The sequence below is a fragment of the Pelobates fuscus genome, chromosome 2, assembly GCF_036172605.1.
Source record: "Pelobates fuscus isolate aPelFus1 chromosome 2, aPelFus1.pri, whole genome shotgun sequence".
NCBI lineage: Eukaryota > Metazoa > Chordata > Amphibia > Anura > Pelobatidae > Pelobates > Pelobates fuscus.
In genome coordinates this window covers 17440466-17461821 of record NC_086318.1, presented here as the reverse complement: position 1 = coordinate 17461821, position 21356 = coordinate 17440466, and the positions used below count along the sequence as shown (strand labels likewise).

The 21356-nt window shown below is 41.9% G+C and overlaps 2 protein-coding genes across 2 annotated transcripts in view; both read left to right on the top strand.

The window, feature by feature from the left end:
* The window catches only part of LOC134585389 (L-gulonolactone oxidase-like), a 160057-nt gene extending 149422 nt beyond the window's left edge, over positions 1-10635 (top strand). Inside the window, exons 9-12 of the mRNA XM_063440797.1 lie at positions 5144-5293; positions 7620-7784; positions 8886-8976; positions 10196-10635. Coding sequence (XP_063296867.1) covers positions 5144-5293; positions 7620-7784; positions 8886-8976; positions 10196-10324 — 535 coding nt within the window. The 3' untranslated portion in view covers positions 10325-10635. The remainder of the gene's footprint in view (positions 1-5143; positions 5294-7619; positions 7785-8885; positions 8977-10195) is intronic.
* Positions 10636-12293: 1658 nt separating this feature from the next.
* SCARA5 (scavenger receptor class A member 5) overlaps positions 12294-21356 on the top strand; it is a 389331-nt gene continuing 380268 nt past the window's right edge. Inside the window, exon 1 of the mRNA XM_063441974.1 lies at positions 12294-12531. The gene's annotated coding sequence lies outside the window, so the exon portion shown is untranslated. The remainder of the gene's footprint in view (positions 12532-21356) is intronic.

The window sequence follows — 21356 nt, the reverse complement described above, 5'->3', positions numbered from 1 at the left end:
TTTGGGCCTAGAGCGCATACTTGCAGCCATAGAATATATTAGTAAGGCTGCCTGTGCTCTGTACTGCCACATCGCTGCTATCCCCAACTAACTCTAAAAAATCAACTCCCAAACATCCACAAAACAGCTTCACAATGACCATAGAAACATGTCCCTCCTTCCAGCCTATTCGCTACCCTTCAACCTGCCTCCTGACTCTGAACTGGTTAAACTGGTTTGTTAATTAACCTTTTCAGAGCTTAAAACTGACATGTATGTAGGGAATATCTGTTATTGGTGTAAAAGCACAAATATTGTGTTAAAATGGTTCTCCTATTTCATGTCCAGAACACGCTGTTTACTGCAAGACTCCTGAAGGGAATGATTATACTCACCAGAACATATACAATAAGCTGTCGTTTTTCTGGTGACTATAGTGTCACTTTAATATTTTTACACAGCACACGATATATGTTCTAAGGAACCTTTATATTTCTGTTCAGTTTCTCTTAATGTATTTTACTACAAATATTTTTATTTAAATTGTGCCAACATAAGACTCGTATCCATTCTTGTTGGTAAGATACAGCCATTAAGCCTAATTCATTTGAACAGTCAGTATACATTAGTGACTAATAATACTGATATGTTCCCATGGCCCACCTCTAATTGTAACATCAGCATGCCACTCATGTCTGACTCCAGTGATACCGACCACCAGTTAGAATTTACCATTTTACCATTTGGACATAAAGACACATTTTCTAAATAACTGAAATTGTGAATTCACCAGCAACCAATCAAAGCTTTGCTTAATGAATGCACATTACACCAGCGATCCTCTGAGCAAAGTACCCTTACTGTTTCCATAGACCTGACAAGTATTTATTGCATTCGTATGTTCTTATGTAGAATTTAATACTTAAATGAACTTAAATACAGAATACATTATTATTTGTATTTATTATTATTATATTATTTTTATTTATTTTTTTATTGAAAGTTTGCATTTGTGAACATTTTGTATGTGATGCATAATTTTCACTCACGTAGGGACACGTAGGGACATGTAGGGACACGTAGGGACACGTAGTACATTTTCCATTCTAGAGATGAAACCAAGTGTCACATATTAATAGTTGTAGACATTAAAACTTTTGGCTGTCACTAACTACCATTGCTTAATTATTATGTTTTGTGTCATGGAATTAACTGGTAATTAATAATGCTAGTGAAAACTTATTAGTAATAATATATAATATAATTATAATTAGTAATAACCATTATCATGTTTCACTGTTCAACGTAGAAGGCTCATTAATAAACTACAATCTTTGAGTTTGGATTCCAATATTGTTGAATGGGTAAGACAGTGGCTGAGTGACAGGGTTGTAGTCAATGGAGTATATTCGAAGCATGGGCTTAACACCAGTGGGGTACCTCAGGGATCTGTACTTGGACCCATTCTCTTTAATGTTTTCTATTAGTGATATTGCAGAAGGTCTTGATGGTAAGGTATGTCTTTTTGCTGATGATACTAAGAGTTGTGGCAATTGACATTTTTGTGGATAAGTGCAAGATAATGCATCTTGGACGTAAAAACCCGAGGGCAGAGTACAGAATATTTGATACCCTTCTAACCTCAACATCTGAGGAAATGGATTTAGGGGTGATTATTTCTGATGACTTAAAGGTAGGCAGACAATGTAATAGAGCAGCAGGAAATGTTAGCAGAATGCTCGGTTGTATAGGGAGAGGCATTAGCAGTAGAAAGAGGGAAGTGCTCATGCCATTGTACAGAACACTGATGAGACCTCACTTGGAGTATTGTTAGCAGTACTGGAGACCGTATCTTCAGAAGGATATTGATACCTTAGAGAGAGTTCAGAGAAGGGCTACTAAACTGGTTCATGGATTGCAGGATAAAACTTACCAGGAAAGGTTAAAGGATCTTAACATGTATAGCTTGGAGGAAAGACGAGACAGGGGGGATATGATAGAAACATTTAAATACATAAAGGGAATCAACACAGTAAAGGAGGAGACTATATTTAAAATAAGAAAAACTACCACAACAAGAGGACATAGTCTTAAATTAAAGGTGCAAAGGTTTAAAAATAATATCAGGAAGTATTACTTTCTGAGAGGGTAGTGGACGCATGGAATAGCCTTCCAGCTGAAGTGGTAGAGGTTAACACAGTGAGGGAGTTTAAGCATGCGTGGGATAGGCATAAGGCTATCCTAACTATAAGATAAGGCCAGGGACTAATGAAAGTATTTAGAAAATTAGGGAGACTTGATGGGCCGAATGGTTCTTATCTGCCATCACATTCTAATGTTAGTAATAATAGTGTGGTCAGAGATAGATTAAGACAAATGTTGAAATGATCTTCATTGGGTAAATACAGCATGCAGCCCCAGTCCTGGAACTCCCAGGGCACGCATTATATTGGAACAAGATAAACAAGAACTATGTTTCTGTCTATCTAGGAACTAATTCAGATCATTTTACAAGCTCTGAAAACTGAACAGATGTATATCTGTATGGATGTCACAAAAGATTTTTGTTAAATAGGATAAAATGCTGAGATTCTTGTGACTTTAAATGCTGCCGGACACTAACAGCTGTCTCTCCAGATGATCTCGAAATCTGTAGGTTGCCTTTAAGGGTAGATTTAATAAAATACTAAATATGATAAAAAAAAATGTAGCTTCAAACAAATTACTGTTCATCCACTATTATTATTATTCTTTATTTTTATCATTATTTTGTAATTTTTACATTCTACATATATTTAAGCGCAAACATCATGCTGAATCATGTGATTTGCTTTGAAACATGATCAAATTGTGTTTTACACCGACTGATGATTTACAGACATCCATTACTGTAGAATATCGAGTATTTTGTATTTACCATTTATTCACCATATCTCCTGTATTTACTGTACCCCTGTATAGCACCATATCTCCTGTATTTACTGTACCCCTGTATAGCACCATGTCTCTAGTATTTACTGTACCCCTGTACAGCACCATGTCTCTAGTATTTACTGTACCTCTGTATAGCACCATGTCTCCTGTATTTACTGTACCCCTGTATAGCACCATGTCTCTAGTATTTACTGTACCTCTGTATAGCACCATATCTCCAGTATTTACTGTACCCCTGTATAGCACCATGTCTCTAGTGTTTACTGTACCTCTGTATAGCACCATATCTCCTGTTTTTACTGTACCTCTGTATAACACCATGTCTCCTGTATTTACTGTACCCCTGTATAGCACCATGTCTCTAGTATTTACTGTACCTCTGTATAGCACCATGTCTCTAGTATTTACTGTACCCCTGTATAGCACCATGTCTCTAGTATTTACTGTACCTCTGTATAGCACCATGCCTCCTGTATTTACTGTACCTCTGTATAGCACCATGTCTCCAATATTTACTGTACCTCTGTATAGCACCATGTCTCCTGTATTTACTGTACCTCTGTATAGCACCATATCTCCAGTATTTACTGTACCCCCGTATAGCACCATTTCTCTAGTGTTTACTGTACCCCTGTATAGCACCATATCCCCTGCATTTACTGTACCCCTGTATAGCACCATATCTCCAGTATTTACTTTACCCCTGTATAGCACCATGTCTCTAGTGTTTACTGTACCCCTGTATAGCACCATGTCTCTAGTGTTTACTGTACCTCTGTATAGCACCATGTCTCCAGTATTTACTGTACCCCTGTATAGCACCGTGTCTCTAGTGTTTACTGTACCCCTGTATAGCACTATAATCTCCTGTATTTACTGTACCTCTGTATAGCACCATATCTCCAGTATTTAATGTACCCCTGTATAGCACCATGTCTCCAATATTTACTTTACCCCTGTATAGCACCATGTCTCTAGTGTTTACTGTAACCCTGTATAGCACCATATCCCCTGCATTTACTGTACCCCTGTATAGCACCATGTCTCTAGTGTTTACTGTACCTCTGTATAGCACCATGTCTCCAGTATTTATTGTACCCCTGTATAGCACCATGTCTCTAGTATTTACTGTACCTCTGTATAGCACCATGTCTCCTGTATTTACTGTACCTCTGTATAGCACCATGTCTCCTGCATTTACTGTACCTCTGTATAGCACCATGTCTCTAGTATTTACTGTACCCCTGTATAGCACCATGTCTCTAGTATTTACTGTACCTCTGTATAGCCCCATGTCTCCTGTATTTACTGTACCTCTGTATAGCACCATGTCTCCTGTATTTACTGTACCCCTGTATAGCACCACGTCTCTAGTATTTACTGTACCTCTGTATAGCACCATATCTCCTGTATTTACTCTAACTCTGTTTAGCACCATATCTCCTGTATTTACTCTAACTCTGTATAGCACCATATTTCCTGTAATTTTTTTATAAAGAATTTTAATTTGAATGATGGGAAGTGCAAACTCAGGGATGAGGTGGGAGGAGGGGGATCTTGTTAAAGGAAAAGGCTGTGAGTTCCTAACACATGGTAACACATGGTTTTGAAAGTGGTAAGAGGGTGTACAGTGTCGGTCAGGTGAGGGAGAGTTTGACGTAATGAGTGAGTTGGTGGGGTTTAAACTCGTCTTGAAAAGTAGTGGGACGTAACGTAGAATATGAGCTAGTGAGATCTTGTTTGTTTTTGGATGCACTGAGATAACCAAGTTGTTAGATCTTTTGGTCTAACAACTTGGTTATCTTTTAACATTGGTCTAACGTTGCAATAACTTGACATTAACTCGCTGATAAAACACTAAATCAAACTCAAAATAGCACTGCAAGATGATCGGTCTGTGATTATGGTCACAGGATTGGTCAGATCACTCTCGGTAGGTATCGTGTTTTCTGTCATTGGCTTAATTTCCTGCCACATGTCCGATTAACTAAATGACCAAATGGTGTCAGAACGGCATTCGATCATTGAGTCATGCGTTCATTCTGACATTTGCAGAACAGCAATTTTTCATCCTTTTTCTGGCTAAATAACCGAAACCATAATTTTCTTTCATTTTGCAAATTCTTCCAAAGTTGAATGCCCATTTTGATGATCATGCCATGTTTTATATGAAAGTTCCCATGGGACAGGAATTTGTACAATCTGATGACTTTATCTTTTCCTTCTCCAGCACGTTCATGCCTCGCATTCTCCCATCTATCAACCGGTTTTACTTCTGGCTTCAGTTTTCCAGTAAAAGTGAACGAGTGGACATTAGCCATAAAGTATTCAATTTTGAGTGTCTCTTTAAGCAACACGTGCAAGACTGGGCCATTCCAGTGTAAGTAATGTCACCAGATCCTTCAAACAGTTATTTAATTAGGATTTCTGTATTTAGCTCTAATAATATTGTAAACTATAAACTATAAAACAATCCTTATTTCAAAAATGGAGTTGTCTTAGGAAAATTAATTATAAATTCAAGGAAAATTACGGTGCTCCAGCAGCTCTTTTCTCATAAACGTCAGAAATCACAGCTCGCCCAAGTATGTCCAAGTGCTAGAAGCCCAGCGGCCTCCCACAAAGCTCCTAAACTTAAGGAATATAGCAGGCATAACTTGAATCGATGGATGAAAAATTGGGCTTCAGCAAGCCATCTTTTTGTATTATCAAAACAGTGTAAGACAATATCAAGTCTGATGTGTTTCATTAGTGTGTACAAAATTAATCAAAGAACTTGGTCTGCAATTTAGTGTGTAAGCACAAAATTAGTAGATAGAAATACCTGTCTCACTTACTTTTGGAAAAAGCTTTCCTGAATTATCATCAGTAAAAAGCTGCTAGAAAACCTATATTGTAAGTACAGTAAGGTAAAGAGAGAGCATTGTAGAACAGTTGAGATCATGTTGGTTACCTTTAACAAGTAGGTTCATTTCATAGATGGATCCTTCACCATATGCAAAGCCAAAGTCAAGGGGGTCATGACAAATGCACATGTAATATGACAGATTTAAACTAGGACTGATTGCTCTGCAGAGGTCAAGAATGTGTCTAGAATCTAAACTCATGAAAGTAGTCCTACAGCCCAGCTTGATCTTTCACTTAGGTGGTATCATCGCCACCCAGCTCGCCAAAACAACACCCCTCACAAACTACCTGATCCTGGAGACAACTGGGGAGCCTCAGACTATTCAACATGCTTCCACCATAGCATTTCCTCATGTGGCCGCCAGGCGGGCAAGGCAGTCACTCTTCCATTCAGTGTGATGCTGCACCCTCGCAGTTATATCTGGCAGACCCATCCCCCCTCTTTGGACCGGCGGGGATCATCCCGGTCCCCACTGGCTGGTTGCATGCCACAAAGGTCCCAAGATACTGTACCTGATCCAGCTCGGGCCGCAACTCCTCTCCTTAAGATGGCGGCTGTGCCTCTCCCTCACGCTGAAGCTCCCACAGAACCCAGGAATAAATGCCCTATTGGTGTGGAGAAGTAATTACGGTAGCTGGACAACATCTTCTACCCTTTCTGGACCCCCTTGAAGACACACCTGGCAGCTGGATGGCAGCTGGATGGCCTCGGGCTCAGGAGGGTATAGAGGAGTGAGGACCGGGTGATGATTAGGCGTACCTTAGGGCTATCCCTTTCACAAGCACGCGTTACCGCTGATACTAGCCCGCCCAGGCTGAGGGCGTCACCCACATGGAACGAAGGATGACCACAATTGTAACATCAAGGTCTTTTGTTTCTCCCTTGATGGGAAGGACTTGGACTGAAAGAGCCTCCATGTCCGTGGCTCCGAGATGCAGGCCTCAAAACTGGCCTGAAATGCCCCACAACACACCTGTGCTACCTCTGCGTCTCTCATCCTCAGAGGCTATGCCAGACATCTTCCAGATTTGGGTATAGGTTGGATGCCACAAGCTAACCTAGGCAACACTCCTCTGCCCGTACAAGGGGTGCCACGTATATGTAGCTGATGCCATTAGAATTTCTCCAATCCACACCAATGATTGCAACTATTGAGTGATTTACACATATGTTATGTTTCTTTTTTCTGAAATGCTAAGGGCTTTGCATAATATTGTACAGTATCTACATAGTGAACTGTGTCCCAGTGGTTTTTCACATCTAATCTCATGTCTCTCTCACTAGCTTTACTGAATCTCCAAGTACTCAGATTAACATTAAGACATGTTAGTTTTCTTGACTATTATTATAACTATAACTTTAACTGCTAGTCTAAAAAAAAAAAAAAAAGAAGAAAGTAGTCCTACAATGTCATAGTGAGTTCTCCATGATCTATAGGGTAACTCTATTCAGCTACATGTTTCTTGTAGTTTCCACCCTTGGGGCATTTTCCAAGAAATTGACTTGTGAACTTAACACAGACATGTAAAAAGTAGAACTGGTTGACTGGGCCAAGAGCAACCTTATTTAAATCTCAAATTTCTCCTGGAGAATAATCACATTTTTTGTTCACTTGGCCATAAATAGTCTGTTAGTGTTTTGAACTTCATGTGATCTATCTGTTCACATTTTGCAGAATTAAAGTGGGCCACCATTTATATAGCACTGCAGAGACAGCTTGCATTCATCTGTCAGATAGTTAGTACCACCTACACAAGAATTGTTCAAATTTATGACCTACTGATTGATCTATCACTAGCGAGAAGACCAAGGATGCATTAATTCAGCTTAAATCCTGGCTGGAAAGAAATCCGCATGTAGTTGCCCATTTTCCGGTAGAAGTCCGATTTGCCAAGGGAGATGACATCTTACTGAGCCCGTGTTATAGTCGAGATAGCTGCTACATGAACATTATTATGTACAGGTAAGACATAAGCAAGTCATCGCATGGATTTTATACCTTTACTGCCTAGTAACTTGACCAGCAATGACCACTTGAAACCAAGTTTCTCATGTTCTGGAAAGTGATTGCACATTTATTTATCATATCACTATGCTTAGATAACACATTATTTAATATAATAAAACAAATATCTCGTTTTTTGGACAGGAAAAATCTCAAACAATATTTACAGAATAATAGCAAAGTTATACATAAGAAACAGTATTTTAAATATAATTTTAAAAATGCTACATTTTCTGATTTGCCTCTGTTCCTCATTTATGTTACTGGCCTCTCCATAAAACACATTTCAATATAAATGCTCACTTATACAATAACCTCCCCCACTAATTGTCCAGAACTATATGCCCCTATATTGCTGTATCTCTCTTATGCCTTTGCTCCATATATTGCTCCCTATATAGTCACATTACCCCATATATATGTATTGCCCTAAATGTTTTCTTAAATGTACTCACAATCTCCCCATTTGTGTTGTCTCACATGCACTCACATTGTCAGCATGTGAATTGCTCCATATGTACTTAGGTCACAACATATGAATTGCTCCAAAATATTATCTGATATGTGGTCCACTCAAGTAGTGCTGTGAGTAAGATAATTAGTATCTATCTTAACACAAAACACAGAGAGTTTACCTCTATGTAGCCTGACTCCAAACAGATTCAGGACTTTCAGAGCAGCTTGTATGAGAAGGACCTCCAGCAGAACTCTACACAGAGAACTGGTTTTGGTGTCCAGAACTTTTACAGATGTTCGTAATGGCATTTCTTTTCATGTCACTGTGCCATGAGCTGTCTAGATTCACTTTTATTGCAAACACAGGCTTAGTTTGCAGGTTTTGAAAGTGCTCAGTCTAATTTTGGGTTGTTAAAGTATGACATAGTAGGGATAGAGGAGATAATGGACCTAAATAAAGGAATAGTGAAGGTCAGCAAGGAAAGGAGCAAGTAAGGAGTAGTGATCTAGTAGAAATAAAAATAGTATCACTGATAGATCCCATACAGAGTTTTTAAAACAACTTTGATTAAAACATTGTCATTTTAATCATTTATTCCCCAGGCCATATGGGAAGGACGTTCCACACCAAGAATACTGGATAGAATATGAAACTATTATGAAACGAGTTGGTGGAAGACCGCACTGGGCCAAGGTATGAACACTTCTGATCTGTAGTACCATTATTTGTCTGCAACTATTTATCTGAAATAGCACAAAAAAGGCATAATAGAAGGGTAAGGGCACCGTGTCAGAGTCTGTTGCGGGAATAAGCAAACTCCTGCTGATCATCTGTCTTCAAGAAGTTCTGGAGACGGCAACAGGTTTGTGGGACATTTAAGGCAGTGCAGGAAAATACATGATTGATCAAGTGAGAAGTGAGTAATGAAGGAAAAAACAGAAGTAACTTTAAAAAAAAAAAAATATATAGATTTTTTTTTTCTCCTGCTCCTGTTGTTTTTCCCCTCGTTGGTTACTTTTTCCTCAGTTGACAAGTGAACCAAATAATTTCTGGGTCCAAAAATGTTTCTATTTTCAGTAAAATTGATTTTGCAAAAACATTTCTTGCCATGAAATTTATATTTATAATTACACATATGCTTGAAAAAAGCATAGATCGGAGCTAGATGAAATCGAATATGCAGATTGAGACTGTATAAATTTAAAGAGATGGTGTTATAATTCTAGAGATTTGTTGCAAACATTGAGGCACAATCCAACCTGGAAACCCATCTCGACCAAGAAGATTGGAGGTGAACATTGGAAAGTAGACTAAGAGGTGTAAAGAGAAAATGTTGGTAATGGATGGAGAAATTAAGTTCAGGAATAAGATTAATTATTTAGTGAGATTATTAGGTAAATTGTGAAAACAGAGGAGATGATATGGTCAACTACAATAGAGAAGTATAGAAAGGAAAATGTAAAAATGTGACAAAAATGGAGAGAGTCTAGGTAATTATTTGTAATTATGCAAAATATAGAAACAATGAACGACAAGGTCGGGCACAGTGATCGGGAGAAAATGTGAACACCTAATCCAAACACAGTGGTGAGGAGAGACATGGCATTACTTGGACAAGCATATGAGTGGGGAGTGAGTGTGAATACTTAGCCCATGTACACCAACGGAGAGACAACAATAACTAGACAAAGCACAGCAAATGGAGAGATAATGAATAACGATGCCAAGTACAGCAAAGAGTGAGACGATGTGGAGAGACAGTGAATAATTAGGCCAAACAGAGAAACATTTTAACTTTAATAACAAAATAATGAAATTATTTTTGAAATTGTTGTGTTTCTCCAGATGTTGTTGTCTTATTATGTTTTCTCCCAGAATTTTCTAAACTTTAGTTTTTCTGAATTCTCCTTAGGCTCACACATGCACCCGGAAAGACTTCCAAAAGATGTACCCAGGTTTTTCCAAGTTTAACAGCATCAGGGAGAAACTCGACCCAACTGGAATGTTCCTGAATTCCTATCTAGAGAAAGTATTTTACTGAAGAAAGAAAGAAACACATCTACAATGCAATATATGAGTCATTAAAATTCCCCTCCACAAACAATCAGAAGGTTATTCAGAGGCCGAGGGAAAGTTTAACCCAAACTTACTATATAGTGGGTGAACATCAACAATCATATTGTCCAACCATCCAAAGTTCTAAAATTGGATTCTAACCCCAGATTGTATGCCACAACTACTAACCCATAGTTATTATTGTACAGGACACTGTTATGTTGTATTTGCCAACATGTCCATCAATTAGGAAAGTGTGCAAAGTGTATGCAATAAATTGCAACTGCAAAGACAGAATATTGTGTTTCTTTCCTTGGTTTGTGTGTTATGTTTGTATAAATAACAAGTCAAAGTCTTGGCATTCATACTACAATGTCCTGGGAGTTATTTATTAGACGTTGAGCAGGATTTAATCCCTTTCCCATCCTATTTTATTACCACCTTGGGTATTTACTGAATCTGGGATCAGCTTGGCTGGATGGAACTGCTAAACGTGGTTAGGGAATGGACATACGAGACATTGCTGAGGTCAATGGAAAGACCATGTGAATATTCACAGAGCAATTAAACATTGGAGAAACTTGTTTTATGATTAGGGAACTATGGACTATGAGAGCATTATAGTTCTGCTTATAATAAGAGCATTATTAAAGTGACATTCTCTGCATCATAACCAATAACGTTTAGTGTAAGGGTTAGTGTGCTGCTCAGTGTGCCATTCAGTGTGCCCATCACAGTACCGCTCAGTGTGCCCCTCAGTGTACTATTCAGTGTGCCCCTCAGTGTACCATTCATTGTGCCCCTCAGTGTACCATTCCAGTGTACCATTCAGTGTACCATTCCAGTGTACCATTCAGTGTGCCCTCAATGTACCATCCAGTGTGCCCCTCAATGTATGATTAAGTGTGCCTTCAGTGTACCATTCAGTGTGCCCTCAATGTACCATCCAGTGTGCCCCTCAATGTATGATTCAGTGTGCCTTCAGTGTACCATTCACTGTGCTCTCAGTGTACCCCTCAGTGTGCAATTCCGTGTAACATTCAGTGTGCCCCTCAGTGTGCCCTTCAGTGTACCATTCAGTGTGCCCCTCAGTGTATCATTCAGTGTGCCCCTCAGTGTATCACTCATTGTGCCACTCAGTATATAATTCAGTGTACCAGTTAGTGAACTGTTCAGTGCAACACTCATTATATCACTCGGTGTATAACTCAGTGTGCCCTCAGTGTACCATTCGGTGCATAACTCATTGTACCACTCAGTGTGCCGATCCATGTACCATACAGTGTTTCCCTCAGTGTACCACTCAGTGTTTCCAGTGGAAACGTAAATCATCATATCTATAGCACCAAGGCTACCCGTCACGCTAATACTGTATATATATTGCTATAAATCGATTGTACTCTTGAACAAATAATAGATGTTTCACTTTCTCTTCCCATCTTCGATCTGGCTTGTTTATCATTACGTTGTGTTATATCATACGCTCATATAAAATATATCACTATTTATCTGTAACTCATCTCTCTGAGGTTACATGAATCCAATGGCTTCTCATTTTAACAATTTCTTCTCCAGTGACCAAGCAGAAACATGAGCAGATCTGCAATATTCATCTAATTAATATACATTTATTGTTAATACTTCCCAACTAATCATTAAAAAACACATTAGTCAAAAGCTACAATGAACACCAAACGGGCATAAAAAGTCTTCTGTACAATGACCGATTATACGAGTTGCTGTTATAAAATGGGCCATTAGAGGGCACTCTCTGAACAACTTGTTAACATGTTCCTACTATGCTACATCAGTTATGTGAACATGTAAAAGACTGAAAATTTTGAATGCTCATCAATACATCCTATTTTTTTCCCCAAAAATGGGAGGTTGCATTGTCTGAATTGTCAAATAAGAAATAAGCCCCCCTTTCCCTTCAAAACAAGGTGCCTGCAAAAATATCCTCAGTTGCTACAAACTTCTTCAAAAGTTGAGAGGTTAAGACTCTGGGCAGATCCTAACTTGCAATAATAAAAAGTCACCAGAGAAGCACCTGGGATTAGAAAGGAAGTGTACGGCACTTGGAAGAGAGAAAACAAATACTATTATTATGCATTACACTATGTATTTTTTGGATTAATTTTGAAGAACACAGACAAAACTCCAGTAACTGGATTGCTTCATTCACATCAACAGGTTAGTAGCACTGGTTAGAAGCCTGGGCAATTTCATGTTACAAAAATGTAGCTTACTATGAAGGTATTTCAAAAGGCTCTGGAATCTTGGGACTAGACTAAACCTTCTGGTCATAGAGTTCAAACTACCTTTTCAGGAGGTGTGAGATAGTTTATCCTGGTACCCCATGTGTTTGAAAACTAAAAGTCTCTGAATTCTTGGCCAGCCTTTAGGTGTGAGAATCATGGTTTTTCCTACACATCTGAGGTGGCAAGGCCAACCATCGCTGGTCTAGAACCAGAGACCCCAGCTGATACAACACCCATACGTCTCTCACTAAAGAGCATCATGGGATGTTTTTTCATAAAAACTGTTATGTCACTTTTTATCTTTTCCTGCTTAGGACCCAATAACATGATATTGCAGGTGAGTTTGTCTAAAGACTAATAAAATACTTTTTGAGTTGTAGGGTTTACTTGTTGGACTTGGGACTGTAGACAGCTGTCAAGCAAATTGTGCATTTTAGGCCAATCTAGCTGATTTAGAAGAAAATCTCAAAATAAAATATTTTGTCAATGTTTGTCTTATATTGAAGCAATTTCTGTGTCGTCCCTGATAAGTAAAAACCCCACTATTTTGATTTAAACCCAATGAGTTTTGTTGTTTTGATTAAACACACAGTGTGGCTATTGGAAACCACAAACAATCCCACAATTTGCACAATATATATGTTTGATACTGTATCAGCAGCTGGATCAAATTGCTTTATCTGACAAATGTGTAATATTACGCACAGGTGCTGACGTGACACAATCGTGCTGTGAAATTTGAGAATAGTTTGTGGCTTTCAAGGCTTCTTACTAAGCAGTTTCTTATCATGTTAGATACAGTTATTTAGAGGGATGGGATTTGGCCAATCGTCATTGTGCAATATCATTTCCAGTCACTTGAATGATTGTATTTTTTGTTTGTTTGTTTGTTTTAGTTTTGTTAAGTGTTTAACTTGTTTCTGCCAGTATACTTAAAGGGGCAGTCATTTTTAGCTTGCATTGAAATTCCTACATGTTCTGAACGAGTTAAATTTCTGAAGTTATTCTTCAAAGTAGAATTACATGTTTAGCGTAACTTTTCCCGAAGCTTGCCTGATTAAAAAGGGCACGACAATCTGGAGTTGATTTACAATCGTTTTAAAGCTTTATAAGGCCAATGCTTTAAACAAACACATAAAAGAAACTCCCCAAAAAACTCCCAACTTTTGAACCCACAGTGTCAGCTGCAAAGCCCCAGTATTTGAGATTTTCCAGCAGACTATGATGCAGTTTATGACTTTTTCAGCCAATCCCCTCATTCCTATTGTCCTCAATGGGTGTACTCAGCGTATCGCCTGTTCAGCAGGTGTTTATAGCATATTTTGTTCAGCACTGATCGCAGTTCTTGTCAATGGAACATGTAAGGAGTTGGGGTCCAAGCAGAAATCAGAGAAAATGTTACATAAAATTAGGGGAACTTGCAAGATAATGACTCGTATGTTGAGGCTTGCAGTGGTAGTGACAAAATGACAAAATGTCCCATAAAAAATTAAGTATTAACTTTGGAAGTTGCTGAATCACTATATATATGTATCTGTGCAATTCACACAACATAAGCTTTGAAATGATCAGCAGTATTTTGGCAACATTTAGACCAGGAATTCCCAAAAGGTTGATCCCCAGATGTTTTAAAACTACAGGTTCCATGATGCTTTGTTATTCTAAAGGCATGCTAAGGCATACGAAGCATCATAGGAGTTGTATCTCTACAATGTCTGGGGATCTACCTTTTAGGCACCCCTGATTTAGACAATCAACCCCTAAAATGAATTTTCATTAACTGAGTTGAGAAGGCTTCGCAAAAATTCAGCTTGAAGGATTACATTTGTTGTAGAGTTCATAAGAGACAACCTTTGAAAATATGAACGTTCTTACAGCGACATTTAGACTATCCTCCCCTACGGTAATGCTTGTTAATTGAATTGAGAAAGCCTCTCAAAAATTCTAAATCAGCTTAGAAGATTAACAATTGAATGCCAACTGCTAGTTTTATTATGAATAGCTAGTTATACGATGAGGGGAGCTTTCTAGAGAGAAACATGCATGAATAAACAATTGATAGCCTTAAAGATAGAATGCAGTATTTAGTTAGTAAACCCCTAGAAACATAAGAGGGCATTATATGGCGTTAAGGTGGATGAAAATTAATAAATGACTGAATTTTCCCCGCCTACTGGTAACTACATATATCAATTTGTCTCAGTGTTATTTAGAATGTAAGGTTAGAAAGAGCAACTGTGTAACCAAAAGACTACTGTAGCCTGAAAATGCCATAGGACTTCAGTGAGATGTTGTAAAATGTTACAATTACATTGCCACGAGATTCTGATGCATCCACTAGACTCAAAACAGTAGGCAACATTCGGCACTCCAGACGTTGCAGACTGCATCTCCCACAATGCTCTGACAGGCATAAGGCTGGCAAAGCATCAAGGGTCATGCAGTCCGCAACATCTGGAGTGGCGAAGGTTGCCTAACCCTGGACTAACAAAAAAAATGATCATTAATGAATCCTTACACTTTATATTAGCTACCCAATCACAGTGCTAAAACCACCAAGGTGCTAGCATACACTAGTGTGAGTCCAACATGTGTTTTGCCTCAATTGCAAACGGCAGGGGTCCTCAAATTCCGCCCCCCCCCCCCATATGTTGCTGAACTACAAACCATTCTAAAATAGCACTTCTGGCACCATAACCACTACAGCGAGTTTAAAGTGTTCCTTTAATGATAGATATTGTATAATATTAGGCCATGAGAATATGGGATTTCATTAAATCCTTGTGACAAGTAGATCTGATTTCTATCCTGCATGCACTGCCTGCAATCATGAATATATTTTCTAAAAAACTGAACTATTGAAGGCATTGCAAGAAAAATAAAAGTTTCCTGTAGACTATATATAAAAGCAGATTTACATACTCTAATATTGCTGGTCCATCACCAGTGGATGGCTGCACTCCAGTAGCCCTGAGCTGCCAAATCTCTGGTTCTGTGCCACTCTCCCTGACCAGTGTGCTCTGGGAGGCAGCTGATATCGAGAGCAGCATAATTTAGAGACACAGGGAATATGACATTCTCTCTCTAATATTATTATTATTTTAATATTTATATAGCGACATCAAATTCCGTAGCGCTATACAATGGGTATGTTTCTCTATAACTGTGCTTCTTCTGCTCTCAGTCGAGTTTCCCAGAGGAGAACGTGCAAGGACAGCACAGGCTCACCGACACCTCTCACTCACTCTCTATGCTAAACAGGGAAAGGCCTATGGCCATTGGCCAATGGCCCTGAAACATTGGACCATGCGTCACTGCCTGCCTTCTCCCCACCCCCTGCACAGAGACATATCTTAGCCTGTGGTAGTGGAAAGGGAAGCAGTAGGCCTTTCTATGCCTGTCTGTGTCCATGCCTGTGCATGACTGTCTCTGTGTGTAGCTGTATGTATCTATGTTCCTGTGTTTGAATTTCAGTTTTTTGTGTCTTCATGTTTCTGTGTTTGAATTTCTGGATTTTGTGTCTGCATCTTTACTGTGTTTGAATTTCAGTTTTTTTGTCTGCATCTTCCTGTGTTTGAATTTCTGTTTTTTGTGTCTTCATGTTCCTGTGTTTGAATTTCATTTTTTTGTGTCTGCACGTTCCTGTGTTTGAATTTCTGGATTTTGTATCGTCATGTTCCTGTGTTTGAATTTCTGTTTTTTGTGTCTGCATGTTCCTGTGTTTGAATTTCTGTTTTTTTGTGTCTGCATCTTCCTGTGTTTGAACTTCTGGTTTTTGTGTCTGCATATGTTTCCATGGCTTTAAGTGTGTATCTGTGTCTGTAAGTATCTGTCTGTGAGTATGTGTTCTTCACTAAATGTTATATGTTCCAGGAGGGATAAGCCAAATGGCAAATGATTCAGGTAAACTAGAAAAATGGTCAGAGTTGTGGCAACTGACATTTAATGTGGATAAGTGCAAGATAATGCACCTTGGACGTAAAAACCCAAGGGCAGAGTATAGGCTATTTAATACCCTTCTAACCTCAACATCTGAGGAAAGAGATTTAGGAGTAAATATGACTTAAATGCTAGCAGAATGCTTGGTTGTATAGGGAGAGGTATTAGAAGTAGAAAGAGGGAAGTGCTCATGCCATTGTACAGAACACTGGTGAGACCTCACTTGGAGTATTGTACGCAGTACTGGAGACCGTATCTTCAGAAGGATATTGATACCTTAGAGAGAGTTCAGAGAAGGGCTACTAAACTGGTTCATGGATTGCAGGATAAAACTTACCAGGAAAGGTTAAAGGAACTTAACATGTATAGCTTGGAGGAAAGACGTGACAGGTCTATAGTCGCCATTTGGGCAGTCGGAATCCAGGACAAACCACCCCCATAACTTAACCCAATAATACACAGACACTAAGTAGTATGGGGAAATTTGTCCACAGCTTTATTAACCAATAATTATAATAATAATAATAATAATAATAATAATAATAATAATAATAATAAATTAACATATTAAACATGGGTCATTGCCCCCCATACTCCGCCCCCTGGCATCCTGTTCCTTCGGCTACCATACAAAAGGCAATGACCCCCATATAATAACACATATATACATAATTATAACATACACCAACTTTATATCAAAGTGCCAACCACCATTAACCACGGCAGGGGTATACCCGGATACCCCTGCCCCACCAGGTTCTGAGCCACCTCCAGGACTCGAAACCTCTCAACCACCGATGACCACAATCTGTTTATTCCACCTCACGTTCATCCAGGGGAGCCTATTTCCTCTCCTTCAGCTCCCCGTCCCGCCGCTGTGAAAGAAACGGGTTAAATAAACACAAAACAAACAAAGGGAGGGTGGGTGGGACAAACTCGACCAGGTAGGAAGTTAGAATGACTCACCTAAAATGGCTGCTCATTTAAATAGCCAATCCCACTTACCCATAATTCCAACCCTCGCTTACTTCCTCCTAAGCCCGCCTCCTAACCCCTGTCAAGGCCTTTTTCCGCTTAGCTGCGCTCTAGCTACATGGGGCTACATGACAGGTCTATAGTCGCCATTTGGGCAGTCGGAATCCAGGACAAACCACCCCCATAACTTAACCCAATAATACACAGACACTAAGTAGTATGGGGAAATTTGTCCACAGCTTTATTAACCAATAATTATAATAATAATAATAATAATAATAATAATAATAATAATAAATTAACATATTAAACATGGGTCATTGCCCCCCATACTCCGCCCCCTGGCATCCTGTTCCTTCGGCTACCATACAAAAGGCAATGACCCCCATATAATAACACATATATACATAATTATAACATACACCAACTTTATATCAAAGTGCCAACCACCATTAACCACGGCAGGGGTATACCCGGATACCCCTGCCCCACCAGGTTCTGAGCCACCTCCAGGACTCGAAACCTCTCAACCACCGATGACCACAATCTGTTTATTCCACCTCACGTTCATCCAGGGGAGCCTATTTCCTCTCCTTCAGCTCCCCGTCCCGCCACAAGCTCAGACCTTGACCCCTTAAGCTGTCTGAGCTCCGCCACCCCGAAGAAACAGAGCCATCCTTATACCATCCTGCCAACCCAAGTTGAGCAGGTCCAAACCCACATCCGAGAGGTGAACACCATCCGAGCGGTAGTATCCTGGCAACCCTTCCTCCAACTCCAGGTGCCGTACCACTACACCCCCTACTTTCCGCACAAAGCTTGCCATCAAGCTATTTACCTTCTTCCTGCACCTCTCCATAGCCCCCGGGTCCCGAGCGTGCCGCCACCGGCGCCGCGGGACAATCTCAGACCAGACCAACATTACCCCCGGAAGCAGGCCCCTTAACTTATTAATGTCCTGCTTCATCCACTTCACCAGCCGGCGCTGTGGCGTAAGGCCCAGGTCATTTCCCCCCACATGTAATACCAGCACGTCTGGCGAGTACCCTGCTGCCAGCATCCCAAACAGTTTCCCACAAACATCCCCCCAGCAAAAACCCCGATACCCAAACCAACGAACTGCCAACTGGCCTCTCAGAAAACCCAGCTGCTGGCCTTGCGCTCGAGCTGCGGCCCTCCTCTCGGCCCAGAAGACAAACGAATGGCCCACGATCCATGCCACACGCCCTGGGGGGAGAAAACAAATGATGAGGGAAGTCCCACAGAGACCCCTACCCCATCCCCAACCAACACAGCGAAACATCCCAACATAGCCCTTACCCCTCACATCATAACACAAACCTTTCGAATTTGATGGCTCTACACATTTTTTTTTTTTTTTTTTTGTGAAATACGAAACAGTCCCCTGCCATTAATCCAATAGACCCAACCGGACATAGGAGCGGAATCTTACTGATTCCCACCTCCCGATCCTCTTCACCACCTCGTCCCCCAATCCCAACCGTGCGGCCTCCGTGGCCGCCCCAATACGGAACGAGTGCGTCCCAAATCGTGCAGCTTGAAGCCCCAACCTGCCCAAGCCCAACCGAAAAACTTTCGTGAACTGGAACCGAGAAAGGGACGATCCGTCAGCATGCACCAATAAGGAGCCCCCCACCGCTGGCCTCCGCGCCAGATACTCCACCGTAGCAGCCACCGGGCACAAGGCCGAGCCTGGCAAGGCCCCCAGTGTCACGTCCCGGCCCACGCCGCGGACGTCCGTTTTGGACCTGCCAAGGTGCACCACCACCTTCCTATCCAGGATACGGACCCCCGACAATTGCAGGCCCCCCTGCGCCAGTTTACTAGCACTCACCAATTCCCCTACTCGGAATGCCCCAAAAAACGCCAAAACAAACGCTACTTTGAACAGTAAAGCCTCAAACCCATCAAAACAAACCTCATGCAATATACCCACCAAGTCCCCTAGCAGCCGCACCGACACCGGGCGCCTGGTATCCGGCGCCCTGCGCCCCTTGCGATAACCCTTCAGGGCTTGCCTGATGACGAAGGTCTTGGTAAAGTCCTCCTTCCCATGCCACCGAAACCAAAATGCCATAGCCGCCATGGATCTGTCCACCACGGCAGGGGACGGCCCTTTTGTCAGCAACTGACAGGTGTACCACAAGAAAGCGTCCCGCAGGGCCTCCCCGCTGTCCATGGCCAACCCCTCCAGTGACCGTTCCCACAGGCCCCAAACCTTACTGTACGAGGCCCAAGTGGCCGGTGCCAGCGAAGCCTTCACGAGTCCTCCAAGCAGGACGCCCCCAGCTGCCAAATCTCGTCCGGGCAAGCCAGCCCTTCCTTCGATGCCCCCGGCGCCGCCAGCCAGAAACGGGACCACTGAAAACGAGATAGAGCATCAGCCACCTCATTCAAATAGCCGGGAACATGGCGCGCGCGAAAAACAACATTTCGGGACATACACAGCAATACCAGTCGCCTAAGCAGCTGAACCACCGGCTTTGAGGCCGCCGACTGGCGATTCACCGCGTGAACCACCGCCATGTTATCCGAGAAAAATACCACTTTCCGATCACGCAGCCTGTCACCCCATAACGCTACTGCAACGACCAACGGGAACAACTCCAAGAAAGCCAAGTTGCGCATAAGAGGGCTCGAACCCCAAGAGTCCGGCCACCGCTCCGCACACCAGGAGCCCCCGAAATATGCCCCAAAGCCTATACTGCCCGAAGCATCCGTAAAAAGCTCCAGCTCGGCCGACGACTGGCCCTCTTGCCGGAACAACACCGTCCCATTAAAATCCCGCAAGAAGGCATCCCAGATGCCCAAGTCCGCTCGCATGGCCGCCGACACCCGTACAAAGTGGTGCGGGGATCTAACCCCCGCGGTAGCGGCCGACAAGCTGCGACTAAACACCCTTCCCATCGGGATGACCCGACACGCAAAATTGAGCAACCCAATCAAAGACTGTAGCTGCACCAGAGTCACCTTGCGTGCCCCAGCAACGGCAGCCACCGCCCCCCGAAGCCTTGCCAGCTTATCCTGGGGCAGCCGACATTCTCCCCTCCCAGAGTCAATCTCCAGACCTAGAAAACTCAGACACGTGGTCGGGCCCTCGGTCTTATCCGCCGCCAGCGGAACCCCGAATTGGCCCGCCACCCACTCAACCGTCCGCAGCAGGCGCAGGCAATCCAGGGAACCGGCCGGTCCCACACACAGAAAATCATCTAGATAATGTACAATAAGACGACTCCCCGCTTCCACCCGTATCACCCATTCGAGAAAAGTGCTGAATTTCTCAAAATAGGAGCACGAAATGGAACAGCCCATAGGCAGACACAAGTCCACGAAGTAGGCCCCTTCAAAGAAACACCCCAGCAGGTGATGACAGTCCCGGTGGACCGGTAGCAGCCGGAACGCGGCCTCGATGTCCACCTTAGCCATCAGGGCCCCATGCCCGGCCCGCCGGACCAAATCGACCGCCCGGTCGAAAGATGCATAGGACACCGAGCACAATTCCTTATGAATACCGTCATTCACCGACTCCCCTTTCGGGTATGAGAGATGGTGAATGAGTCTAAATTTACCCGGCTCCTTCTTGGGGACCACCCCAAGTGGGGAAACCCGCAGGCCCTCCAGCGGAGGCACTACGAACGGGCCTGCCATGCGGCCCAGTCCGACCTCTTTGCCCAGCTTTTCCCTAACCACATCCGGGAAGTCCGCCACAGACTTCAGGTTGCGCAGCCTCCCTTGACCCCCTCGTCACTCCTGAAACGGAATAAAGAACCCCACCGCAAACCCCGCCAGGAGCACCGCAGCGTCCGCCCTGTTACCGTAGCG